We start from the raw sequence: 27,016 nt of genomic DNA, 5'->3' as shown, positions 1-27,016 counted from the left end.
CTGTATTTTGTCATTGGCTTCCCAGGCGTCCAGTATCCTTTGCACGAGGCAGCATTTCTGGAACAGCTGGAGGGGAAAGAAAAGAGATGGGAAGAACATTTCAGAAGTTTGCCAAAGACAGACTCATGCCTCAGGAAGTCTGCACTGAGCTGGAGTTACTTTTGTTTGTTCCCTCCCTCCTGCTGAACAAGAACTTGAAGTTCAGCACTTCTCTCTCCCAAGAGATCCAAGTTTCTTCATTCTCATTTTGCCTTCTCAGAGGATGCAGGGAAAGGAGCAATCCCTAAAACCACCTCCAGCTGCTTCTGGGCTGCACCTGAGCAGCCACAAGGAACATCTTACAAACACAATAAAAAATGTTCACCACTGGGGCCACGATGCAGAAGTCCCAACGTAGTTAGTGACTTGCAGTTATCTTTATTTTTGTGTGCAAACTGATATGCATCTTTACTAAACAAATGAAATAGCAGTGGCTTCCAGGCCCACTGAGTGAGAGGGGTGGGATCTTGATTTTGTAACTGAGGCCTAAAACCAAAGGTATAAAAGCAAATGCATTTCCACCCAGAAATGACAGACCCAAGTTGTACGCAGACACTTTAAATAAACTCCCTGCTCTTGAACAGCTCATCATACAATGCTCTTGCTCGTGCCTCTGGAGGCAGCACCAACCAGCCTGCAGTGCTCAGGTGACACAGCCAGACTTACATGAGTAACCATGAGGTTCTCGGTGGCGTTTCCTGCAGTCCCTGTGTTCTCTGTGGCCACGTTTCCATTCAGCACCTCTTCTTTGCTCTCTAAGTCATTAGCAGTTGTTTTTCCCTCTTGCACAGAGTGTGAGAGAATAGCTGCTATGGACAATTCCACTTGGAAATGCAAAAAGTTATTCCACGTGTATTTAAAAAATAAATCCTGGAACATAATGGGAAACAAAAAAATTCACTCTGGATCAATCCTCCCATTCTTAACAACCAAATGATATGAGAACACTTCCCAACTAGCTGTTTCATCAGCAATTTCACTAAAACAAATTTCCCTAAATGCCACAGACTCCACTTAGAGCTGACTGTGCTCTGCTGCAATTCCCAATAAAATGAGCACAGTGGCACCATGTGCACACCCAGACCTCAGCACACACACTGAGAAACTGTTCCCTCTTCTGTGGCTGGATTTCTCATGAGACAAATATTAACTAAATGATTTCTAAGTATAAAAACAATTCTCTGACAGACTGCCCAGGTCAGACGGGCAGTTTTCCCAACAGGTCCCTGTTCACAGCTAGATCAGCTCTCAGTGTGACAAGAGCAGCTCCAACCCACCCAGGCTCTCCCCATGACCAGACAGGTTTGGTGCACACGACTGAACTGCTGTAAACAGAAATGTGGAGCATGAGGTTCAGCTCCAAATAGTTACTGTGTTTGTATAACAAAAGCTCTTCTGAGATCTGTGTTCAGCAGATGAGAAAAATAATTAGACATCAACACACAAGGAACAAACTACCCTGCACTGAAACAGAGGAAAGGGGGAGAAACTCTTCCCTGTTCCCAGGGAAGAGCTGCTCCCCTGTCCCCACTCAGTGTCCCACTGTGTTATTACTCACAAGTAATAAGTTCATGGTACTGAGTCTGCATAGTTCCTGATTAATACTGGGAGTGTTTGTGTGAAGCAGAGCAGCAATCAGGCGAGACCCATGAAGACGAGCGTTCCCCAGAGGCTCCTCCAAGACACCAATTGTAGTCAGGATTGATGTTTTCTGTCAGGGAAACAGATAATGAACACCTCAGCAAAGGTCAGCACTTTCCTGGGTGTATGTGCACCATGATCTGACTAAACTAACTAGTTCATTTCAGAAATATTATCTGAGATAAACCTAAACCACCTTCTTACACAGAGGACACTGTCCTGTGATGACTGTGAGATTTTACTTCCAGAATGAGGATTAAAATCAAAATATCCACTAAGTAACCAGCTGCTTTCTCCTCACTCCCTCACCAACTTTACACAAGCCACCAGTCCCAACACATCCCTACTTCTTCATTTTACTCAAACACCTTGTACTGGCTTTAAATTCCTGCTTCCCAGTCCTGAAACACCTGATTCTACACCTTAAACCTGAGAGTTGGGGTGTTCAGCCTGGAGAAGAGAAGGCTCCAGGGAGACCTGAGAGCACCTTCCAGTGCCTGAAGGGGCTCCAGGAAAGCTGGGGAGGGACTCAGGACAAGGGCAGGGAGGGATGGGAGCAGGGGGAAGGGTTTCCAGCTGGCAGAGGGAGCTGGAGCTGAGATGTGAGGGAGAAGTTCTGGGCTGTGAGGGTGGGGAGAGCCTGGCCCAGGTTGCCCAGGGAAGCTGTGGCTGCCCCATCCCTGGCAGTTGGATGGGGCTTGGAGCAGCCTGGAATGGCGGGAGGGGTGGCACTGGGTGATCTTTAAGGTTCCTTCCCACTCAAACCAACCCCATGATTCTGTGATTAAGTGTGACTTTTTCTTCAAGAGACAATTGCCTGCCCCAGCAGCAGGGGAATTCAGACAATCCCCAGGAAGCTGTGCATCAGGAGAGGGAAACCCAGAAAACAGATGAGGAGCCATGTGCTCCTGAGAAAGGCTGAGCTGCTTTACCTTGGGAGGGCTGAGCAGCAGCTGGTGGAAATCCTTTAGCCTTGGTTCAATACCATGCAAGATGCTGCTATTGACAGTGTAAGACCTTTCAAATCCCTGAGTGTACGAGTCCATCAGTCCTTCCACCCTGCAGAGAAAAGCACAACAGAGAAGATTTGACAACATCTTCAAACAATCTCCAGTCACACTGTCCACGTTGGTAATTTTCTCTGGAAAAATAACTATGAAAATGAAAAACAGTAATTTCCAGCTACTGAAGATCTTTACATAATTACACTGTATCAATACATGATTTATGAGATGATACGCAGATAATCAAAGCTGTGCAGGAGGTGGGTGGGAAGGCAGACAATAACCTGCCTGCAGAGCTGACAAACAACTCGAGGGTTTCCTGGTGTTTCAAACTTCCCAAACATTTGACAAGCAAACGATACTATAAACATTTGTGAAAAACTGTAAACCTTCCCCAAGTGCTCAGAAAGATGCACAGAAATACAGCAACTGATGCAACAACCCCTGAGCAGGCCCGTGGCTGTGCTCAGAATCCCACCCCTCGCCTGGCAAGCAGCACGTTACACCAACCACCACCAGCCCTCTCCAACAGCCATGTCTGACATGGGAGTAAAAGAAACACTTCAGTAATGAGATGTCATTCCAGGAAGGTAGAAATGGGCTTGGTGGGAACCCCCAAGGCTCCAGCTCATCACCTGCAGAGATCCTGGGCACAAGACATGGCAGAATTCAGATCTCAGGTTTTTGTTTTCAACTCTACATATGACTTTCTACCTGACAACTTTGCCCAGTGCCTGCCCTGTCCTGCTCTCCAGCACCTCTTCCTGATTGCCCGTTATCTCCTTCACCCTTCCTTAGTTCCTCCTTTTTTAGAAAATGAGAATTTCAGTGTCTTCCTTTGTCCTCAGGGACAGGGCAGGTTTCTTTTGAGTTTTGGGCATTAAGTGTGACCAGCCGGGTCAGGGAGTGGATAGTCCTTCTCTCGTGAGACCCCCCTGCAGGGCTGGGGACACCTCTGGGGTCCCCAACACCAGTAGGACATGGAGCTGTTGGAGAGAGTCCAGAGGAGGCCATGGAGATGATGGGAGGGCTGGAGCAGCTCTGCTCTGGAGACAGGCTGGGAGAGGGGGTGTTCAGCCTGGAGAAGAGAAGGCTCCAGGGAGACCTGAGAGCACCTTCCAGTGCCTGAAGGGGCTCCAGGAAAGCTGGGGAGGGGCTTGGGCCAAGGGCAGGGAGGGATGGGAGCAGGGGGAAGGGTTTCCAGCTGGCAGAGGGAGCTGGAGCTGAGATGTGAGGGAGAAATTCTGGGCTGTGAGGGTGGGGAGAGCCTGGCCCAGGTTGCCCAGGGAAGCTGTGGCTGCCCCATCCCTGGCAGTGTTGAAGGGCAGGTTGGATGGGGCCTGGAGCAGCCTGGGCTGGTGGGAGGTGTCCCTGCCCATGGCCAGCGTGGGACTGGGTGGGCTTTAAGGTCCCTTCCCACCCAAACCCTCCTGTGATTCCATGATTCTATGGTTACCAACAAGATCTCCCTGCACATGTGCAGGAGAACTAGAAGCCGTCACAGCAGGGCCCAGTTTCCAACTGGTACAACCTGCCATGAGGTGGTCCAGCCACTGCACTGAAAAACCCAAGCAGCTTTTCTTGTCCTCATTTCTGGACAGCACTTCAGACCAGGTCAAAACATTCCCTCTTTCAGCCTCAGCAGAACTGGGCTGGAGTTGCTGAAACTGCTCCTGCCCGAGCAGCGAGCGGAGACTCACCCAGAGCGCCGTGTTTCCAGCAGTGTTAGAAGAACCTGTGTGCCATTCACTATGCAGTTTTCAGTCTGTTCTCCATCAAACATGTTCTTCAGGAGTTGCTCCACACATTCCTGCCTGTTGACCAACACACATCAGCAGTGTAAGAATTACAAGTATTTGGCAATTGCTTTAATCACAAAATATCCACTTCTGGGTCTCCTGAGGAAAACGGCTGTAATTTATCTTTTTATTTGAGGAAGAATAAAGCCATTCCTCTCAGTCTCACATCAGAAGAATGGTTCTAGACCAGGTTTCTGAGCTTGTTTCTTTACCAGTAAGGCAAGACCTTATTATAGACACCTGGACTCCCACCTGAGTTTCGTTCTCCTTTATCACCAGGATATACCTCCTAATTACACACTGGAACTCAACTCAAACGTAAACTCAGTCAATTCCATTTGTTCAAGCTAACATGAAGCTATGAGCTGACAGGCTCAAATTATCCACCAGAACTGCAGATGAAGGAGAACAAACAGGGGGAGCCACCCCTTATCACTTGCCACTGGCAGATGAGCCAGGACCTGGGAATAGAAGGCAACAAATGCAAACTGTAAATAATAGGTACCTTTTTAGTAGTCTTAGCTATTATCCCCTTGAAATATGCTAATCTCTTTAAGCCCTTAAACTAGGATGAGAAGCCTTCCAAACACTAACAGATTTGGGGCCAGGTGGAGGGATCACCACGTGAGGTGCTGAGACTGTTGGAGCTGGAACACACGACAATGCTGCTCCTTTCCAGCACAGAAAATCATCCTGACACGGCCTTGGAATTGAAGAATAATTAGCACAAAAATAAAAAGCACCCACAAAGTGGGTAGTAGACAGGAGGGAAGGAGGTTTAGGCTGGGACTGCTGCTCATCCTCAGTTACTGGAGTGCAGCAGGGCCCATTTCCACCCCTGCACTCAGACTCTTTGCCACAGTGACTCTGTGGTTTCACTGCCAGGTCTCCAAAGCCCTGCATTCAGCAGGTGCCTTTTCAGGACTGGCTGAGTCAAACATCCAGCTAAAACTGTGTTACTCAAGTTCACAGTCTCATTTTTTACTATTTTCTAACATTTGAAAAAAAAAAAAGTAATAATCTCATTTATATTTACATAAATAAAACATGAGATAAAACTATAATGCACATGAATAATTCATGAGAGACAATTATTTTAATAAGTGGCATCGAAATCCACTCCATCAGCACCAGCACAAGAGGCAGAGTCAGGAAAAACGATTAAGTAGCCAACTCTTACTGAAAATCTGGTATTTGTTCCATAACCCTGATCATGACTCCTTGCTGCACTAGCTGATCATTAATTCATGACCCACAGATTTTGAAAAAGTCATCCAAAGATCAAAGGTTCCCAGTAATGCTTGGGAAATTGGCCAAGGAAAGTAATGAGCTGGGACCTTCAGCAGAGGGGCAGGTTGTGCAAAAATCACCTTCTATTCCAAAATATTTTTCTTCCTAAGCAGTGAAGTGGCACAATGACTTTTAGAAAAGTGCTCTGAGAAAGAGCAAAAATATTTGTATTTATCTCATTGAAGTTACAGGTTGTGCTTGAGCCCAGCAGGGCAGAGAGGGTGATGGGGAGGGAGGAAGGAGATAGGGGGAAGAGGCTAAAGCCCATCTGAGCAAGGCACGAGCCAAGCTTCAAACTGCAGCTTTGGCTGATTCCCTGGAGAAACCTGCTTAAATTCTACCCCTGGTATCACAGAGGCTCTCAGGAAAGACCTTCTACCTCAGGCAGCACAGGGCTCCAGAGCTACTGAGAAAGTCTAGAAGTCCCACATCCTCCATGGCCCACCACAAGTCCCACCACATGAATCATGAGTCTAGTTAAAGGTCCTGGGCTTCCAAGGTGAAACAACCCAGCTGGACACTCATCCCCAAACTTTACAGGGCTCCAAACTGACACAGGCTGGATGAGATGCTGGAGGCTCCACAGTGGGGAATGAAATCTGCACTGAATCCAACCCAGTCTGCACTAAAAATCCAACATGGTGCTGTCTGGTAAGAAAACCTTATGGTAGGACATGGGCCAAAGGTCAGACCTCCTTATTTCTGCAGGAACAACATTTCAGAAGAAGCAGTTTCTTTCAGGGGAGGAGTTACATGTCGAGCTTGTGGAAGTTCCAGTGCCTGGAAGGGCTCCAGGAAAGCTGGGGAGGGGCTTGGGACAAGGGCAGGGAGGGATGGGAGCAGGGGGAAGGGTTTCCAGCTGGCAGAGGGAGCTGGAGCTGAGATGGGAGGGAGAAATTCTGGGCTGTGAGGGTGGGGAGAGCCTGGCCCAGGTTGCCCAGGGAAGCTGTGGCTGCCCCATCCCTGGCAGTGTTGAAGGGCAGGTTGGATGGGGCTTGGAGCAGCCTGGAATGGTGGGAGGTGTCCCTGCCCATGGCAGGTGTGGGATGGGATGGGCTGGGCTTTGAGGTCCTTTCCAACGCAGACCATCCTGGGATCTGATGACTCTAAGCTGCTGAGAACAGAGACCAGGGCTCTCCAGGGCCTCTGCACAACACGTGTCACATCCTGCTGTCACCCACACACACCAGCTCCTGCCCCAACAGGTGCCCCCAATGCTCAGGGCCAGGAGGAGACCAGCAATGTCATTACAAAAGCTCTGGGTCAACAAACACATGTAAAAGAGGAAATTTAAGCTGTAATTATAGATTCTGCATAATTCACTGCAAGCCTCTTGTTTCATCCCTGTCACAACAGCTTCTTTGGGCCTCAAAGAGCCTTTTTTGGTCTTAATCTCATGTTGAATATGTAGGAAATGTTTTTAGGTTTGCAGCAAATATAGAAGTGTTCAACATGCTAACACTAGTCATTTAAAACTGCATTATGAGGAGCAAGAAACTGTGTCTGGGGGAGAGACTGACCTTGAAAACCCAACATTTTCTGGTACACAATTCAACATTGTTTGGGAAATAACTCCTAATCAAGTGCTTTTTGAATGTGCAAGTTTCTCATCAGTGATATGACATAAATTATCTCTGGATTTTAAAAACCACAAAACTTTAATTTAAAATTTAAATTCTTAAATGAAATTTTAAAAAATTCTTCCAAGTTTCCCTCAAATTGCCTGGACACACAAGGGGCAGGTTCTGGCAGGAGGTGCTGAGCACCACCAGCTGGGACCACAAGCATCCTTACACCCTTTTGCCCAGAGAACACCTTCTAGCCAAAGCCAAACCCCTGCACGACAAAGGCTCCTTCTGCCAACTGTGCCTAGTACCATTTTAGGAGTAGGTGACATCTTTACAACAACCCCCACCCCAACAGTTCCCAAGTGGTGGCATTCACTAGATGCCCCACCACCACTGTAGTGACAGGTCACCTTCAAGCCAGTCACGCCAGACCATGTGCAAACAGGACAAAACAGTCATGAACCAAAAGACCTTTTCACCTTTTACCAGCCAAACTCCCAGGCCTCATCACAGACAATAACATTTCTATTTACAAATCTTCTCTGCGAAGTTGATCAATGGGAAGGTAGAAAGTGACTACACAATGAGGTGTGTGCACTGGGACGTGTCTCCAACTGAAGCTCTGCACAAGGTTTGGGTTTTGTGCAGCCTGGTCTAGGGGAGGTGTCCCTGCTCATAGCAGGGGGGGTGGGATCTGATGATCTTCTAAGGTCCCTTCCAACCTCCACCATTCTGTGATTCTATGTTTCTGGGACACAAAGAGCTCAGGGTGGTCACAGGTGACAGAGCCCTGAGGAACAGGGATGAGCTGACACCAACTCTGAAGTATTAAAGGATCCACAGGGATGGCACCCAGAGAGGAGATCTGAACTGTCACCATCTAGCCACACATACACCTTGTGAGGAATCAGGGAGGGCTACGGAGGCATTTCCAGTGTGCAGGGGAGACTTCAGGGCTCAGCCACTTGAAGATCTGAAATGTGCTCATATGGGGCAACACATTCACCAGGGAGGAACAACAGTCACTGCTTGGCCAAGTGTGGCTGAACCTTTGCATCCGAGTCACACCTGGCACCAAGGAACAGGCTCAAGCCAGGGATATGAAGATTTGCCTTTATGGGATTTCCCTCAACCACTGCCATGGCACTTGACTAGTAGTGTTCTGACACACTCACTACAAGTGTTCTGACACACTCACCAGTACTGCCTTGTCCTGAATGAGGTTGTGAGTTTTGGGGATCACCAACCCCAACCTCCTGCCTTCAGACAGAGCTCCAAACCCCAAGAACCTCAAGACAGGCGACTCAGCGAAGCTGCAGTTTGAAAATGACATTAAATGGTTGGGACAAATGCCAAGAGTTAAGCAGAGGCTTAAGACTACTCACTGCTGGTCTGTGTCTCTTTAGGGCAATCAGTCAGGGACAATACTAGTAGCAATTAGTTTGGCAACAGTTCTCTGACAAGTACTTACGATTCCAGTGCTGTGAGAAGTGGATCAGGCTCAGGTATATCCTGGAGTTGATTGCTCTGGTCTCTGCTCAATCTGATGATATCACATAGGGTCTGGGAAGCATTTGATTGCCTCTGCAAACAAGAACACAGAGCACATCTCAGTGCCAGTGCCTCCGTTTGGCTCATTCTGCTGCCAGGGACCATGTAAGGCAGGTGGGACCACAAGGAACAGAATAAAGCAGGAGCTCCCAGAACAGGCACTGCTGTGCTCTAGATCATTCATCTGTTAAATACAACCCTGGTGCAAATTATTAGAAGCATTAACAGGTTTTAAAACCAAAGAGGAGGCCTTCCTGAACCTGGCAATGAAATGCAGGTAAAGGTTTCAGAAAGTGAGGATTCTATTTTTTTCTCTCCCCAACCAACTGTGTTAACCTGTAAATTTCAAAGACAAGCTCCTCATTCTTTGGTCTCAGTACTCAGGGGGTTTTCTGCATGAAGAAACATAAATCACTTGATACAATTTAATTACTATGTATTAAAAGGCTTTAAAGTAGTATTTTGATAAGTTAATCCTCTCATTCTGCCCCTCAATCAAAGACCCTCTGCAGCTCCTGGATGTGCACCTTGAGCTGTGGGTGAGTCTTTCCCCCTTGGGCAGCTCAGCAGAGGGTGCCCAAATCTCCACCTTGCTTCCCACGTTTTTCCTCTCAAGAGAGGCAATTTTTGCTGTGACAAGGAGGGAATCACTCTAACACTATACCAGAAGAATCCTGTGCCACCCAGTTCTTTGCTGCTGGCACCCACAGGGATCTGGTATCCAGTGCCCCCTTCCCAGCCAGCGCGGCTTCCTTGGGGTTGTCCTGCTCAGCAGCAGGGCTGGCACTCAGCACCCAAACGTGAAATATTAGTGTAGGAAACTGAAATCTAGAGCTTGTGGTTTGTAAAGATTATTGGGGGAAAAAAAAAGGGAAAAAGAGCACTTAACTCTCAGCAGGTCCTTCTCACAGGCTCAGAGAACTGTATCTTCCACATTTTATATCAAAATACCTACTTACTTGTGGTCTAAAAAGAACTGAAAGTTACAGCAAACTGATAATTAAAATGTGTTTCAACAGCCTGTTTCAAATAGCTGCTCCCTTCTGAAACCAAGGGAGTTCCAGCAACTGCTGAGAGGAACTGATGCAGCAGCAGATGAACTAAGAGACTGGCAGTAAAAGGAGTCAAAACCAGACTAAAAATACAGCAACACATGTTGGTGTTGAGCTTGGCAACCAGAGGACAGGATGGTCATCCAGACAGATCAGCTCCTTCCAGAAGTCACCTGGGCATTACTGAAGAGACACAGAGAGATTCTTCTGGACCCTACAGGACCCACCACCCAAAGTCAAACCCCAGTCTTGTCATACTCACGTCCTCATCTTGGCTTGAATGGATCAGCTCCACAAGTCTTTGAATAATCTTTGCTTCATTAAGCCACTGCAGGGAAAGGAAGGGGAAAAGATAATCCTGGGTTGGTATCAATTCAAATCAAGAGACTCCTGGGGAAGCTCTGCACAACATGGGCTTGTCAAGAAGGGAAAGTTGGAAAGTCTTTCCCTTCTGCTCCATAACCAAAGCCACAGGCAGGAACAGCCCCCCCCCGGCAGGAACAGCCCCCCCCGGCAGGAACAGCCCCCCCCCGGCAGGAACAGCCCCCCCCCGGCAGGAACAGCCCCCCCCCCGGCAGGAACAGCCCCCCTAGGCACTGAGAGATGCATTTTCATTTGTGTCAACATCTACGGCCTGCCCAGGGACCTGGAACCCTCAATTCCTCCAGAAAACATGGAACTGGCCAGTCAAACATTGTCTCCTCTGAAGCAGCATTAGCATAATTATCAACATGTTCTTCTCCTGCCATCTCCTCTTCGTAGCCTTGCCACTGTTCACACTAAAGTCCTCAACCTTTGAGATGACCCCACGGTGGTGGTTACACCTCATCTCATGCTCTGTGCCAACTGCAGAGGACTTCCCTTCCTCCCCGCAGGCTGTCCCCTCATCTCCCTTTCCTGACCACATGCAATCCAAGTACATCATCAGCAAACAGTCCCTTCCAGTTTCCCCCTTCCCACCTGCAAACTCAACATTTTATTCCCACCCAACCATTTTCACTCCAATTTCTATGGTCTCCACCCCAGGCCAATGGCTGGATGTCTGACATCAATCAAACTGATCAGTCAAATCAGACAAAGAGATTCATTCTCTGTTGCTTTGGAAATGACTGACCAAACATGAAAAGAACAAGACTTTGGAAGCTTCTGCACTGACATGATATCTTCCATCACTCTTGAGATGCGTCATGGAGAAAATGAACAGTCTCCTGCCTTCTACTTCTTTACCAGAAGGCTCTGTGCAGATCTTCTCTCTTGAATGCTCATTTGTGTGTTATCTATTCCCACGACTAACTATAATCCTTCTTCATTCCAACCACCTTCTCTATCAACCTTCCTACAGATCTCACCTCTGTTCCACAATGCCACGTTGATGATGATGGACATACCTAACTTAAAACAAAAATCCCAGAGCACCATCTTAGTGCCTTTAGCCATGACCAACACTGCTGTTTTCCTACCAAACCTGGAATGCCTGCGTTTGTCTCCTTCCTGGTGTCCCTTATTACTGGGGAAATACTAACATTGTGCAAAACTCCTCCCAGCATCCAGCTGGGAAACCAAGCACTTCATTCAAGACTGTATTTTCAGATCTGGTTTCTGCAACTTCTTCATGATACCCAGTTTACCCAAAAATTCAAAAAAACAGCTTCCTAAGGTATTTTTCTCACCAGTCTCTCTCCCAACTCACCTCATCAGGTTCTTCCACTGGTTTCTAGTTTCTCAGCAGCAAAATAAAACTCCCGAACCACCTTCTTAAGACCTTCACAGTAGAGTTGATCCCTGCTGTCTTAATGCTCCAGTGTTGCCACCTTCACTGCACCAGCAAAGCTACTGTCCACCCCCTCTTGGCTCCCTTGGTCTCCATGCAGCTCTTCCCATCTCCCTGTGCTTGGATCTGACTGAAGCCCCTCTTGCCAATCCTCCTGGGGACAGCTCAGGTCGCTGCCAACTGGCAATTCACCCCAACAGCTTCATCAAGATTCATGCAGTTCTCCTCATTTCTACCTTCCAAAAAACAGCTGCTCAGACCCACCCACGGTGCCTCCTGCCAGGCTTTAACAACCAAACTACCCCTTCTCCTCTCCCTGGGCTAGCCTGGCATGTGTCATTTTGCATCCCCACGTGCTCACCCCACGTCTGCACAGCACCACGACCACCAGCCCTCGCTGTGCCTGCAGCCTCTGGGTGTTCCCACAGTGGTACCAAACTGCACAGCTCAATAAAAACCAGAACACTGACACCCAGTTCACCTGCAAGTTTCCTTGCTTCCAACAGTGAGCTCCATGGCCATGGTACAGCAAGAATTTCAGCCTGCTTGTTACCTCATGTAGAACCCACCTGCCAGCTGAGGAGATTGTACCTATCCATGTTCACAGAATGATGGAATGGTTTGGGTGGGAAGGGACCTTAGAGCTCATGCAGTCCCATGGCAGGGACACCTCCCACCATTCCAGGCTGCTCCAAGCCCCATCCAACCTGCCCTTCAACACTGCCAGGGATGGGGCAGCCACAGCTTCTCTGGGCAACCTGGGCCAGGGTCTCCCCACCCTCATAGCCCAGAATTTCTCCCTCACATCTCAGCTCAATCCCCCCTCCTCCAGTTTTAATCCATTCCCCTTTGTCCTCTCACTACAAGGGGTCAGGTTTCTGCACTAGCCCAGTCCAGCTCTGGGGGCAGTTTCTGTAGGGTGAAGAAGGCAGGAAGAACATGGTCTTTTTATTCCTGCAGTTTGTTACTCACGAAAGCAGAACAAACAGCAGGTCAAGGTGCAGGAGGGTTTTTTCTGCGCTCTGGTCACTATCCATGTTGGACTGACTAAAAGGGTACAGGATACTTGGGCTGAAAGTGGTGAAAACTGGAAGATCAGCTCAACCAGAAGTGCTGAGCTTGGGAGGGGCTTCTGCAAAAGCCACGGTCCATACCTGGTGCTCTGCACCACACCTGGGAGAGGAGACAGACCCAGCCAGGACAAGCAGGTTATCTATGCAGAAGAACAGGGATCACCAAGAAGTGTTTCAGGAATGTTGAATGTGTAGCCTCAGGGTGGGATCTGAGCTGAGCCCCCAGTGACCCACTGTGCTCCAGCTGAGCTAGAGCAGGTTCTCTCCTCCAGACCTGAACCAGGAGGCCAGACTCCCCTCTCTTCCACGGGGATCACACAAACGTTGTGCTTCTGTCACCAGGGCAAGCACAAGGAGATGAAATGCAGAAGAGAAATCCACAACATCTGGATCTGCTTTACACAAACTCCCAGTTCTTGCCAGCACATGCAGATGTGGAGTCTTCCCACAGCAACTGTGCCTCTTTGCACTTTTCTAGGTACCCCTAACAGCAGGCAGAGGACAGGTTGTTTGACACTGTGCATCTTTCTTCAAGAAGGGACCTGAATCTGAGCCTTCTGGCTGCTCAAGGAGCAAATTATCTAAAGCCAATATTGCTTCTTTCACAAATCCAGAGAGACATTTCAGGATGAATGACACTGATCAAAGAGAACACACCACCATCCCCCTGTACGGGTCAGTTTTGTTCAAGTACATAAAGATGAGGTGCCTGAAAGACAAGCCTGCTGGAAGGCTCTCCTTAAAGATGTCTGATGAAGACTCTTCCAGTATTGTCAATTGTGAGCATCCAAAGGAGGAGGAGACAGGGCTGCCAAGATGCAGTGTAGACAACAGGTCACAGAGTCATTAAAGTTGGAAGGGACCTTAAAGATCACCAAGTTCCAACCCCCCTGCCATAAGCAGGGAACCCTGCCACTAGACCAGGTTGCACAAAACCTCATCCAACCTGGCCTTAAAAACCTCCAAGTCATTTCACTTAGACTGCACCTGCCCATGGGCTGCTGGATCTGAAGCCTCTGTGTACCGTGGTGCCTCTGTCCAGCTCAGGACAGAGCATGGAGGAACAGCAGGTGCTGGCCAGGCTTGTTCCTGCTGGCCACAAAGATGATGGGAGGGAGTGGAACATCTCCCTGATGAGGAAAGGCTGAGGGAGCTGGGTCTCTTGAGCTTGGAGGAGACTGAGGGGCGACCTCATCAGTGTTCACAAATACGTTAAGGGCAGTGTCAGGAGGACAGAGCCAGGCTTTGTTCAGTCATGTCCAGTGACAGGACAAGGGGCAGTGGGTGCAAACTGGAACATAGGAGGTTCCATGTAAACATCAGAAAAAACTTCATTCCTGTGAGAGTGAGAGAGCCCTGGGACAGGCTGCCCAGAGAGGCTGTGGAGTCTCCTTGGCTGCAGACATTCCAAACCCACCTGGATCCTGAGTGATGTGCTCTCGGGGATCCTGCTCTGGCAGGTGGGTTGGACTGGATGATCTCTAGAGGTCCCTTCCAGCCCCTAAGATCCTGTGATTCTGTGAATGTCAGCTCTCCTTAGACACCATTGAGGAGCAGGGTACACCAATACCAAGAAGGCCACCAGCATCCTGGCTTGTGTCAGCACTGGGGTGGCCAGCAGGAGCAGGGCAGGGATGGTCCCCCTGTGCTGGGCACTGGGGAGGGGACACCTGGAATCCTGGGGTCAGGGCTGGGCCCCTCAGGACAAGAAGGACATGGAGGGGCTGGAGCGTGTCCAGGGAAGGGCCACGGAGCTGGGGAAGGGGCTGGAGCTCAAGGAGAAGGGGCTGGAGAACTTGTGAGGAGCAGCTGAGGGAGCTGGGGGTGTTGAGCCTGCAGCAAAGGAGGCTGAGGGGAGACCTGCTGGCTCTGCAGCTGCCTGAGAGGAGGTTGGAGCCAGGGGGGTCGGGCTCTGCTCCCCAGGAACAAGCAACAGGACCAGAGGGAACGGCCTCAAGTTGTGCCAGGGGAGGCTGAGGTTGGAGATTAGAAGAAACTTCATCATTTGAAGGGTGATTAAACACTGGCCCAGGCTGCTCAGGGAGGTGGTTGAATCACCATCCCTGAAGGAGTTTCAAAGCCATGTAGATATGGTGCTGAGGGACATGGGTCAGCTCTGGACATGGTAGAGTTGGATTAATGGTTGGATGTGATGATTATTTGGTTGGACTTGACAATCTGGTCTTTTCCAACCAGAATGATTCTGTGAATGAGTTCCAAAAAATTAGTAATAATAATTTTTTCTCATGCAAAAACTCAGAAGAGCCTGACTCCTCTCTGAGGTGTCCCAGCATCCCAAAGAAATACGAAGACTGCTTTGAGACAACCAACTATCAGCAACCACCCCAGCCCCTACCTGGCAGGCAGTGTTTTTCTCCTGATGTGATGAAAAGCTAAAGCAGTTCATGACTTATAACTTCTAACAGCTACCAAAGATCAAGACTGAAAATTAACTTTTCTGGAGACTTAAGTTTCTGACCATATTGCTGATAAGCAGCTTCTCTAAACACTCAACTCCAATTTTCAACCTTTCTAGCACTTTGTTTTTTTCTGAGGAGAAATCTTTAAGCCAACAGATTTTTAAAAGCTGGGGATAATACTTAGATCAAGAATATTTGTAAAAAAACCAACCTGAGTAGCACCTCCAGCACCTCTTGGGAGCTTCACTTTGTTTTCATTTCCTTTGACTGTGTGACATCTTTAACAGGTAGAAGTAACTTGACAGGATGGGGTTAAAATATAACCCATCCAGATCTGCCTGTTGTTTATGGATGGCAGATATTTGGAAACCTGGATATTTGCAAGTTTCCTGGACAGAAGCCATCCATGCAGGAAAACACTTTGCAGTCCAAATGCCATTTTAACATCAGAAGAAAAAATAGCTGCATTTAATCATAGAATTGTTTGGGTTGCAAAGGACCTTAAAGATCATCCAGTTCCAACCCCCCTGCATGGACAGGGACACCTCCCACTAGACCAGGTTGCTCAGGGCCTGATCCAACCTGGTCCTGATCACTTCCAGGGATGGGGCTTCCATAACTTCCCTGGACAACCAGCCTCTCACCACCCTCACACTGAAGATCTATGAAGCCACACTCCTGCAATGTCTGTCCTGCACTGGTGGGTCCCAGCCTGGCCCCAGGATCTTGCTGGGTCTCAGGAGCACTGAGCAGAGGGGAGCAAACACCCCTCCAGCCACCCTTGGGACATCAAGGTAGGACCTTTCCTGCAAAGCTGCTTTCTCTGCCAGTGAATCCTCCATCACCATCATACTCTATCAGTCCACCTCCTGAAGGCTTTTGCCTCCCATCTCCTTTCTGAGTCCAACTATTTGATGCCTGACCAAGTGAATTGCTGACTTTGCTGTCAAAAAAGACTTCCCTTCATGGGTGAGTGCCCATACAAGCCCTGAAGGATCAATCTGTGCCTGCATTTTTTTCCTGCTCTGTGGCAGCACGTTGCAGTGAGGCATCATAAGGATGAGCGAAGGAACTGAGACCTGATAATCATCCATACTGAGTCTCTGCAGAGAACATTTACCTGCTCAGCCTTGGTGTGGAAAATGCTCCAAACATGGAAGACTTAAAAATCCTGGTGTGGGCTCCAGTGACTGGGGCAGTTTTCCACACAGCCCCTGCTCTTCTGGCTTACTGAGGAGGAGCTAAAGGAGGTTTTTTTCCTCCAGTCCTACACATCTACCCACTAAAGGGGGGGGATGAGGCAGCCTCACCTACACTGGGTTATGAAGGGAGAAAAACCTGTCCTACCTGTGAAGCAAACTAAGTGTCTCCATGAGATATTTTCTAAGGCTGCCCAGTAAAGACGAAGGAAAAGAGGAGGCAGGTGGTGTCATCTCCAGAAATCACACACCCAGTGAGGAATTAAACAAATCCCTGTCCCAAATCATCAGTCTCAAATTCTGAATACTGGGAAAGATTACACATTTCCTTTGTCAAAGCTCTACAGCAAAACCAGCTGGAGTAAACAGTGGTTGCTAGCTGGAAAAATCAGTTACAAGTCCCTCACTGCCAGTGACTGACCCAGGCTCGCTCCACCACGCGAGCCACAAACAGGCTGAAGTACCCAGAGAAACCAACATGCAGGCTCTAACCCCAAGAGAAGTCCTTTTCAGAAGAGCACTCTCATAATAAATGACAAAAAGAATTCTATTTCTTTAAGACACGGAGCAACAATCCCCCCAGTTCCCAATCTTGAAAGGGAAAGGCAGCGGATTCTCACGTTCAGCACTTCCTGCCGCAGAGTGGCGGGCTCCACGCAGCTGATGAGCCGGAGCAGGAGGTCCATCATGGCTGATGTGTCTATATGCTTTAGCACCAGGCTAATAAATTTGTCTTTTTTCCTTAAAAACGCAATCACCTAAAAATAGAAGTGTCAGCATCAGTTCCTGGTACAAGATCCAGACCTGGCACACACAGCTCCCTACATTTCACCTTCTTGTCTTAACTGACCGACCCTGATACAAAACAGCTACGAGGTTGAGAAATGCCCCAGAGAACAAGAGGGGAGAACCATGTTCCCCTTTCAAGGCAATACTAAATCAAATCTTTTTAGCTATCTTTTCTTTCCTTTCTGCCACAAAGAACCCCAAACCCACCCAAAAAAGAGCATCAAGAAGCTGGTGAGGCTGGAGAAGCTTTTATTCCACGACAGCTCTCAACAGCCTTCGTTTTAAAATGAATTTGGAACTGGAAGGCACGTGTTACTGACACATGGTTCAGCTCCTGTTTCCAGCACCCCTTTTATAGGCATGAGGGAGAGGCCTTGTTTATTTAAAGAGATGATTCTGGGCAGTGATCAAAGGATGAAGCCTTAGTATGAAAAACAAAGCTTCAGCTGGGACACAGGAGTATCCCAGCTCCTGCAGATCCAAAACAAAACTGCACAGACGTGTTTAAAGGAGCCAGCAGCTCCCTCAGCTGAGCAACTGGAAGGACTTTTCACAGCTCACATTTCAGCTCCAACCCTGAAGACCACAGTGAGCTGTTTGTCAACTCTCAGAACACAAGATCTTCAAGGCAGCAGCGACACCACCCCCAAACGCAACAGCATCAGTGGGTTCAGTAGTGCTTGGGTAGCAGGACAAATCTCATCTCTACCTGTTCTGTTTTCCTTGCAATGAGGTTCCCAATAGTCTTACTGAAGAAACTGGCAAGCAAAGGGTTCAAAGGGGGCTCGTGATCCAAGAAGTCATAGAGGATGTTCAGCAGAGTTTCATCCCCTCCCAGCTTGTCGTTGATCTGTGGCACATCCGAGGTCAGCAGTTCACAGGCCGTGTTGGGGTATCTGCAGGGACAGAACCACAGCAACTGAAAGTGAAACGGAAACTCTCATGAAAATCCTCCCTTAGCGAAGTGATAAACTAAAGAGGAGGAGGAGGATCATCCCTCCTGGAGACAGGGGAACAGACCAAACCACACCAGAACCAAGGATCATCAACATCACTGGCACATCTCAGGGAAGCACTATGGCCCGTAGCACTCATGGGGGTTTAACCACTGAGTTTTGTCTTTTGCTGCCTCCAGACTGCAGCTGGTCCTGATTTTTTGAATGTGATGGTTCATCAGCTTCAGCACACTGAACATCTCTTTACATCTCTTAACGTGAATCCATCTGCACAACTAAAATGAACCCCAAAGCTTCAGGCTGAGTTAAAGGACCGTATTTCAGCAGGTTTCTGTCACGTTGCTGAATTACTCTTCCCATTACTGGAGCTGAATTAAAAATAAGCATTTTATTTTTATTTTTTTTTTTAATAATGGGAACTTGAATTTAGAGACAGAATATTAGATTTCACACAAACCTGCTAACAAATGAGCACACACTGTGTACAAGCAACCAACTTAGACAACTTTCTGAGCTTCCATTCTTCAGCAATGTCCATTATCTTCTGCACAATCAACTCGTTTTTCAGAAAACATTACTGTGCCTGGTTTAGGTAACTTTGCACACTTAAATCAGGATATGAAATCACATTTGACAGGTAATGAAATCCCTTTTTTTTCTCCCTGACCTTGTTACTTTCTCTTCCAGGTGCTGCTTTTAGAAACAGGTCATATTGATCACAAAAAGGTAATAACATCTTTATAATTAATAGGACATTTGTAATTAGACAAAGTCTTCAGCATCGAAGTGCATACATACATAGTCTAAAGTTAACACACACAAAAAAAGCTTTTTGGACTAAAGCTAAAAGACTGAAGTTTCTTTGGGTTGAAACCCTCCACCAGAAGCCTAACGTTGTACAAACATTTCACTGCCTCCCTCTCTCCCTCTCTCCTCACTCACATGATGAAGGAATCCAGCAGGGATGGGAGGCTCTCCTGCACACAGGCTACAACACCAAAATTAATCCAGCAATTTGTTATTTTTAAAAAAACTCCTTTCAGCATTGGTGTCCCAATTCCATATTCCAGCACCTGTCCCTCTCTAAGAAAGGCTCCAGAGGACTCCTCAGAACAAGCCCCACTCACCCTCACGCTGAGGCTACTGCAGCCAAGAGAGCAGGTCCTTGGTGCTGTGAAACTCACCCCTGCCCTCAACTCCAACAGGATTCTCACAGTTACAATGATCTATATAATGATCCCTGAGTCAGCAGGCAGCTGGACTTTATTTTTTAACCATAATTCACTCTTCCTCCTCTAACTGTCTGCAGCCTCTGCCAGGGCTTGCTGGAGGGGTTCAAGGCCCTAAGCAGTGATTCTGAACCCCAAAGCCCTGCTCGGTGCCAGCTCCCCCCCCACTTGCTGCAGTAGTTTTCATCTGTTATCAAGTGATACAGACTAAACATAAAACCTGTCCTGTACCATTTCAGCACCTTCTCTTTGTGAGCAGAGCTGGTTATCTTTTTGCTTTTGGGAAAAACTCCTTCTGTGTATTTTAATAAGGGCCAAAAACTCCAGAAGATCATCAGAAAACCTCCAGAACACTCACTGTTTGGTTTTTCAACAGTGCACTCACTTTTCAAACAAAACCTGTGCCATTCCATCAGATACAAACCCACCAGGTTTCCACTTTCAGAAACTATGGAAGATCTCCCACTTCTTGTAACTTTAGAGACGAGCTAACTCCAAGATCAACAGAAACACTCCTGCAGCAACAGGAGTTTCTCCAGCACGAAGGCAGCACCTCGACTGCTGCAGAGCAGTTACACCGACCCCGTGTTTCAACATGTGGCAGGATTTTTTTCTAGCTTTAATCCCAAAGGAAAAAGCCAGGCAGAAAAGAGGGGTGGAGATGGGCAGGTACTTCTCACATCTCCACCACCTTTGCAGTGAGACCTGTGAGAGTGGAACAGGACCTGGGGTTGAGCATTTATCTGCTGTGCTTTTCTCTCTTAGCATAAATTAGGCAGGTTTCTGCTCAGAACATAAAAAAGAAATCTTAACAGCACCTCCCAAACTTGAAATGGGACCCTCTGTGCTCTGATCTCCCACCTCCCCAGACACTTCCTACATCTGGCAACACTTCCTAAGCCAATGACCATCTATGAGGGAATAGCGGAATTACTGTAGGTCTTTGGAAATGTCAGCTCAGTTCTTGGAGTGACAAGATGGACCCAGGGACTGCTGGAAATCTTCAAAGTCTCCAGAGTAGGAGACTCCACAGCTTCAGTTTAGTTAGATTTTTTTCCCATGGTCCTATCCTCCTTTTCAGCCCTGGGTCACCCTCCAGCTCTGCACATTCATCAAGGCTTCCTCATTTTGGTGGGTTTAAGCGAACTGCTCCTCCAGATCCCCCCGTTCACTCTCACTGATAAACCAGCCACATCTGGACACAACTGCCCTTTTGTGAGGATGCACTTTTACCTGTAATGATTTGTTTTTAACCAAGTCAGTTTTCCACATTAGGATTAAATATATCTATCTATATACCTTTGTGATACAAGCTCTGCATTTACCACTCCAGTGTTTCCAGACCAGCTGTCAGCTTTTTACCCTTTCACAGCACCTGCCTCCTCATATTTATGTAGTTCCACTCCTACAAGTTAGAAAAACAAACCCCAGACCCTTGAAAATGCTGTTTATGTCTTTTCTGCTCCTAGGAGGCTGTTAAATCTGTGTACACGATGGTTGTTACTACAAGTGACTTTACAACAGTTCAGTTTCCCAGAGCCCCCAAAGGGATGTGAAGTTATTTCTCCTTTTCCTGGCTCCCTGCTCCATGCAAAGGGCACTCGGGATTCCCCAAACCTGCCCGGTGCCTGCCGAGCTACACACCCTGTCAGCAGGGTAATCAATGAGCACGTCCTGCTCTCACAGCTCCAGCTTTCCCAGAGTCTGACCTGATCCCTCACCCCCTGTGCCAGGCTCAGCACCCAGCAGCCGGTCCCGCAGCTCTCACCTCCCCTGACCCTCAGCTCACCCTCACACTGTCTCCTCTGCCTGTCCTGTAAGTCCCAACAGGCTTAGGAGGCACCCTATTGTGTCAACGAGTTCATTCTAATCCCACACCACAGCTCAAACAGTTTATGCACTCCTTGGATTCCCTCAGGTCTCCATCTGGTTGCTCAGCTCCACATGCTGTGTTAGGCAGTGATTTACTGCCCAGTTTTCCCCTCTGCAGTTTCCCTTGGAACTTCAGAACTTCCACCCTACTGATGTCCCAAGAATAAAGCATTCTGATGGTTCCATCCCCACAGCATGCACGGCCTTCCAAACCCATCAAGTTTCTCCCCTGTTCCAGTTTAAAAACTTCCATAACCTTTTCTTAAGAGCCAAAAATTGGATTCCATCTGGATTTACAGAGTCCATTCTTCCAGCTTAGCCTTTATTTATTCCAAAAGCTTTCCCATTTTCTAATAAGCTTAAATCCTCTTTCTCTTCTTCAGTGCTTCATCATGCTTTAAAAGCTCCTCTCCAGTGGGTCTACAGGTGGTACTGGGGGCATTTCCAAAAAAACACATTCTAAAGATCAGCTCTCTTTGTCCTGGCAAGCAGGTCACTGAACAGTTCTTGTTGCCAGACTCATTCACCTTTGTCTGTGACCACACTTCCCACCAACACACCAGCTCTTCCAGCAGGCACCTCACAGAGTGATCTTGGAAGAGGAAGCAGATCCAATGTCCTCATCTGACCATTTCATCATGACCATCTAAAGAACACGAAGGTGCATAAGTCTATGGGACCTGATGGGATTCACCCGTGGGTCCTGAGGGAGCTGGCAGATGCAGCTGCTAAGCCTCTGCCCATCATATTTGAGAGGTCATGGCAGTCTGGTGAGGCTCCCACTGATTGGAAAAAAGGGAACATAGACCTTATTTTTAAAAAGGGGAAAAAGGAAGACCCAAGGAATTCCAGGCTGGTCAGGCTCACCTCTGTGCCTGGCAAGGTCATGGAGCAGATCCTCCTGGAAAGTCTGCTAAGGCACATGGAAAATACAGAGGTGACTGGTGACAGCCAACATGGCTTCACTAGGGGCAAGTCATGCCTGACCAATCTGGTGGCTTTCTAGAACAAGGCTACAGAGATGGTGGGTAGTGGCAGAGCAGTTGACGTCATCTACCTGGATTGGTGCAAGGCATCTGACACTGTCCCACATGACATCCTGGTCTCCAAACTGACAAGGCATGGATTTGACAGATGGACCACTGGGTGGGCAAGAGATTGGCTGGATAGTCCCGCCCAGAGAGCTGTCGTCAATGCTTCAGTGTCCAAATGGAGGCAGGTGACAAGTGGCGTCACTCAGGGGTCAGTACTGGGACCAGTGCTGTTTAACATCTTTGTTGGAGACATGGACAGTGGGACTGAGTGTATGTATCCTCAGCAAGCTTGCCAATGATACCAAGCTGTGTGGTGTGGTGTCTTTTCCAACCAAAACAGTTCCACGAATCTGTCATCTGTCTGGTTACAACAGGAGGTTTTCTCTCCCACCCTCTAGCACAAGGATCAGAAATATCACCGATCTCCCCACAGCAGCCCCACAAATCCCAAAAGGAAAAGAACCTAAAAATGTGAGAACTGAAGTAGCAAGAGTCCTCTGCAGTAACATAGACAATGTCTGAACCAGTACTGGCTTGGTGCTGGAATCCCTCATCCCCTCCCTCCAGCAAAACACACCCAGATTCCAGCAAAGGACCGCAAGTCTCGTGCTGTTCAGCACCTCCTCTGGTCATGAACTCTTGGCACTAAGGAAAGTGCCCTTCTTCTTTCATCAGACATTCTGGGGTTGAATTTGTCCAGGTTAGCATGGAAACCAGCAGGATGAAGGGCTGCAACAGGCCCAGAGACTCTCACCCCCTGCAGAGCCAGCTGCTCTGCTGGAATCCCTGATGGAACACAGGGCCTGCAAAACATCTAACGACTGTTTGTGTGGCACATCCTGCTTTAAAGCTGCACTAAATGTGCGTTTGTAGGACAACACTGTAAAACTAACACTCCTGGCTCCTGCTGGCAATTCAGCTCTTACAGCAGAAGCCCTGCAACAGCAGCCATAGAAAATTCCAAGTTACTACCTGATGTACCCCCTGGCCTTCACTTACCCTGAGTCACCTAAAGCTGGTTGACCAACTCTCAGCTAGCAATGAACCTAAACAATACTGCCATTTCTCCAGGGGATTTCAAGCAACAGCAGCAAAAACCAAAGCTGATCCATTCCCATAGTGACAAACTTGCCCCTTTTAACTTCTCTATCTATACACGGAGCAACCCTTTGTTTTTACATTAGACCGTATAAACACAACTTGCTATGAGAACCAAACCCATCTGAGGAGTTCACCATCATAACAAAGAGGCTCTTGTTGGGCCCTTTCCCCAACTACAGGCTCAATTGAATCAGCAGCTTTTTCACACTGAGAATATTACACCATTTACTCACTGTCCAGCTCACTTTCTTTTGTAGGCTTGACAGCTGAAAACCAATCCAGTGAAGAGATTTACAGCTCAGAGCACAAAGCTCCCTGCTTACAATTTTGATCAAAACATACTAAAGGCACTTCTGAGATACTGACTATTTTGCCTGCAAAGTTTTGAACGAACAACAAGACACAGTTGTTTTTTTTTTTTTTAGACAAACTCTATGTTAAACAATTAAAAATAAAGAAACAAGCTTCTGAAAACTCCCTACAAATAACCAAAGCCATGAAATCTCTCCCACTATCACAAAGCCTTTCTCCCAATACTGACAAGGTTACCACCACCTCACAGCAGAGCCTTTCCACCACCACCATCTCTCCTGAGGTTTTCTTTGTGTAGGACAGAAACCAAATACCTACTTGAAGCGGACCTTCTCGTCCATATCCACGGGGGGCTCATGGGTGATGAGGTTGACCAGCTCCTCCATGCAGTGCTGCTGGCAAAGGAAGTCCAGCAGCTTGCGGTTCTGAGCCTTGCACTCCTGTAAGATGTCATCTTCATCCATCAGCTCGTGAAGTGTCACATCTTCTTTATCCAGCAGCTTGTCCACATGCGATGTCGTGTTCAGATCAAACTTCCAGAACATGTTGATGGGACACAACTAGCTGTAACGGAAAAGAGGATCAGTTAGCCTTCTTCCTCCCTCACAATTCCAAGCAGGACACCTTAATGTCCCTGCTTCACACACCTGCCAGCCTGCCTGTAAAATCAGCTCAATTCTAGAAACAAAATGACCAGCTTTTCCCACCAACTAACACTGCTCTGATTAGAGCTGCGTAGCATCAACAACAGGCACGATACATGCATGAACTAACTTGAAATGCAAGTAGCCTGAACTACAGAATCATAAACATAGACTCACAGACTGGCTTGGGTGGAAGAGACCTTAAATCCCATCCAGTCCCACCCCTGCCATGGGCAGGGACACCTCCTACCAGATCAGGTTGCCTCAAGCCCCATCCAACCTGGCCTGGAACACTTTCCAGGGATGGAGCAGCCACAACTAAATCAAAGACTAGGTCTATACACTGAAATACTTTTCTGGATCAGAGCTCAGGCTGGGCACAGAGAGGGAAACCACCCTGCTGCACCAGAAACAATTTGCATTAACGGCTTTGGGGTTTTTTTGGTATTATTTGTATTTCAGAGTCATGCTCATCAGCCGTAGCTGCAACAATCAATGCTTTATGTAAGAGAAGGGTCTCCAATGTATGTATTGCAGCAACCAATAAATACAGATAGGCCATAATTGGAAACTATTTTAAAAACCTACTGGAAACTGGGAGTAACAAGAAATCAAGAGCTGACCTGCTAATAAAATAGAAGTTATGGAACACCAGAATATGCTATTATACTCAGAGACATCAGAGAGGTGTAAAACTGTGAGCAGTCTTTTGTGAGGCAGCAGAGTGTATTTTGGTTTTATATACATAAAACTGTGTGTGTGACCTGCAACTCCAGAGCTGGGCACCAGTGGGACCACTGACCTCTCCAGGAGAAGCCAAGATCGTCAAGAATAAACAGAGGGGAAAAAAGTACAGCTTAGACACTGATGGTTTATATTACCCAAAGGCTGCACAGCTGGGCAGCTAAAATTTGGTCTGTAAAATAATGTCCAAATTCTATTCCTGGCCATTCTAAAGCAGATGATACTTAACACCACCTCGGCACACGCCTCTCAGCCAGGGCCCACACACTGTGCTACAGCCTGGGCTAGGACTTGCAGGGGTTCACCAGTGAGAGAGATGGCAAAAGGATACTGGGAATCCAAGCTAGAAATAGAAACTGAAGGAAGGGCCTCCTCTTCCTACACGTTCTGGATCTCAAGTCCTCACAAATACTTGCTGAAAGGAAACCCCCCTCACCATCCCCTTCCCTCACACAAGCTTTGCTTATACATTTTATATCATCCCAACTAAGTTAAGAAAAAATTATTGACACAGTTCTCTGCCAAAGTGGTAAACGAGACACTGCACGTGACAAAGAATGACAAACTATTATGGTCCAACTTGAGCTGGAGCCTCATCCCACAAAACCACATTAAGTTTCCTCCTGCGGACAGAGACTGGACCCCAGCCCAGCTCTTTCTGCCCCCTCTGCCTGAGCAGGGACCCCCCCACTCTTCACCCCTGCTCCCAATGGCTCAGATTGTCCCCTCAGATGTCCCTTCAGTGTGTATTTCAGATGAGGTCTAACTCTTGCCATGTAGATCAGGAAGAATATTTCCCTTCCAACAGGAGCACTGCACTTTGTATCACTTATTTTTATCCCACTATCACTTTCTTTCCATTTGCCTCCCTGATTTTTCTCTATGTGAACTCCATTAATGATCTTTTTCTAGCCAGCTTCCCCAATGCACTGCAACTTCTGGAGCAATCATTAATGATATCAAAACAAGATGATGTCCAAACTGATTCCTAAGAACTCGTTCCAGTGGCCTTCCTCCTGCTTTGGATGTTCACTCCTTGTTCTGCTCTTTGCCATCTCACCTCAGGATGAGCTCATCACACTTCCTCAACAAGCCATAACCATTTGCAATTCTGCTCTATCCTACTCAATATCCTAACAATATCCACAAAAAAACCCCAAGATTTACTGGATTTCTTTTAGTTAAAGATGCCAAAGACAGAGCTCGGGTCGCTTTGGAGCAATGTAAATTACTGATTTTCATTTCATTTTTTATTGTTCTATCTTTTCCTGTTCTCTACAGGGAGGAAATAAGGAGTGATCTTAATTCTTCCCCAGTCACACTTCCACTATCTTCAGAGAGCACAAGATAACTTCAGTTCTCATCAGTAGACATTTGTTTTTCAAAAAGCAGCTCAGTCATTGAGCTATCTGAGGATCTGAGCACAGCCTTTCAATCCTGGCTCTTGCTGAGAGCTCCAGACTAAATTCTTCCCCAGACACTGTCTCCTTCCCACCCAACTGGCTCTCTGACACGTACAGAAGCCTCATGAAAGGCAAAGAGCAGCTTCTGAAAGAAATCTGGTCAACTCCCAGGTCTGAGGGACCACAAAGAGGTGGCATCACATTGTAGGGTATGGGGATCAGAGGTGGTTTCAGGAAATAACTACTAATGCTACAGAAAATGAAAGGAACTGTTATTCCCACTGACAAAGGTGGTGAGCACCACACCAACAAGACATTGTGTCACAACACCATTAGGCTAAAACATGTTTTATAAAATGTAGTAAATGGGATGAGGGACGTGAGTGTGTGACATTCCCAGATTATTCTGCATCAGCATGTGATTTTATCCAAGAGCACCACGAGGCTTTTTTTAGCCAGACCCACAGCACTATTCCTGCAGGAACACTTGCTCCAGCCACTCCTTTTCCTCTCTCCAGCTCCCAA

At 47.6% G+C, this 27,016-nt stretch overlaps 1 protein-coding gene across 3 annotated transcripts in view; it reads right to left on the bottom strand.

The window, feature by feature from the left end:
• PPP6R2 (protein phosphatase 6 regulatory subunit 2) overlaps positions 1–27,016 on the bottom strand; it is a 98,416-nt gene that overhangs the window by 29,435 nt on the left and 41,965 nt on the right. For all 3 annotated transcript variants that reach the window (XM_051612181.1, XM_051612198.1, XM_051612189.1), the window contains exons 3-12: positions 24,019–24,264; positions 17,906–18,092; positions 17,028–17,165; positions 10,207–10,272; positions 8,813–8,925; positions 4,385–4,498; positions 2,613–2,739; positions 1,598–1,750; positions 706–909; positions 2–66 (exon numbers count right to left, since the gene is read on the bottom strand). In XM_051612181.1, coding sequence (XP_051468141.1) covers positions 2–66; positions 706–909; positions 1,598–1,750; positions 2,613–2,739; positions 4,385–4,498; positions 8,813–8,925; positions 10,207–10,272; positions 17,028–17,165; positions 17,906–18,092; positions 24,019–24,245 — 1,394 coding nt within the window. In that variant the 5' untranslated portion in view covers positions 24,246–24,264. The remainder of the gene's footprint in view (position 1; positions 67–705; positions 910–1,597; positions 1,751–2,612; positions 2,740–4,384; positions 4,499–8,812; positions 8,926–10,206; positions 10,273–17,027; positions 17,166–17,905; positions 18,093–24,018; positions 24,265–27,016) is intronic.

This window comes from Apus apus, chromosome 1 (genome assembly GCF_020740795.1).
Source record: "Apus apus isolate bApuApu2 chromosome 1, bApuApu2.pri.cur, whole genome shotgun sequence".
In the NCBI taxonomy this organism is placed as follows: Eukaryota; Metazoa; Chordata; class Aves; order Apodiformes; family Apodidae; genus Apus; species Apus apus.
The sequence above is the reverse complement of the archived record's forward strand: the minus strand, read 5'-3'. Positions and strand labels throughout refer to the sequence as shown.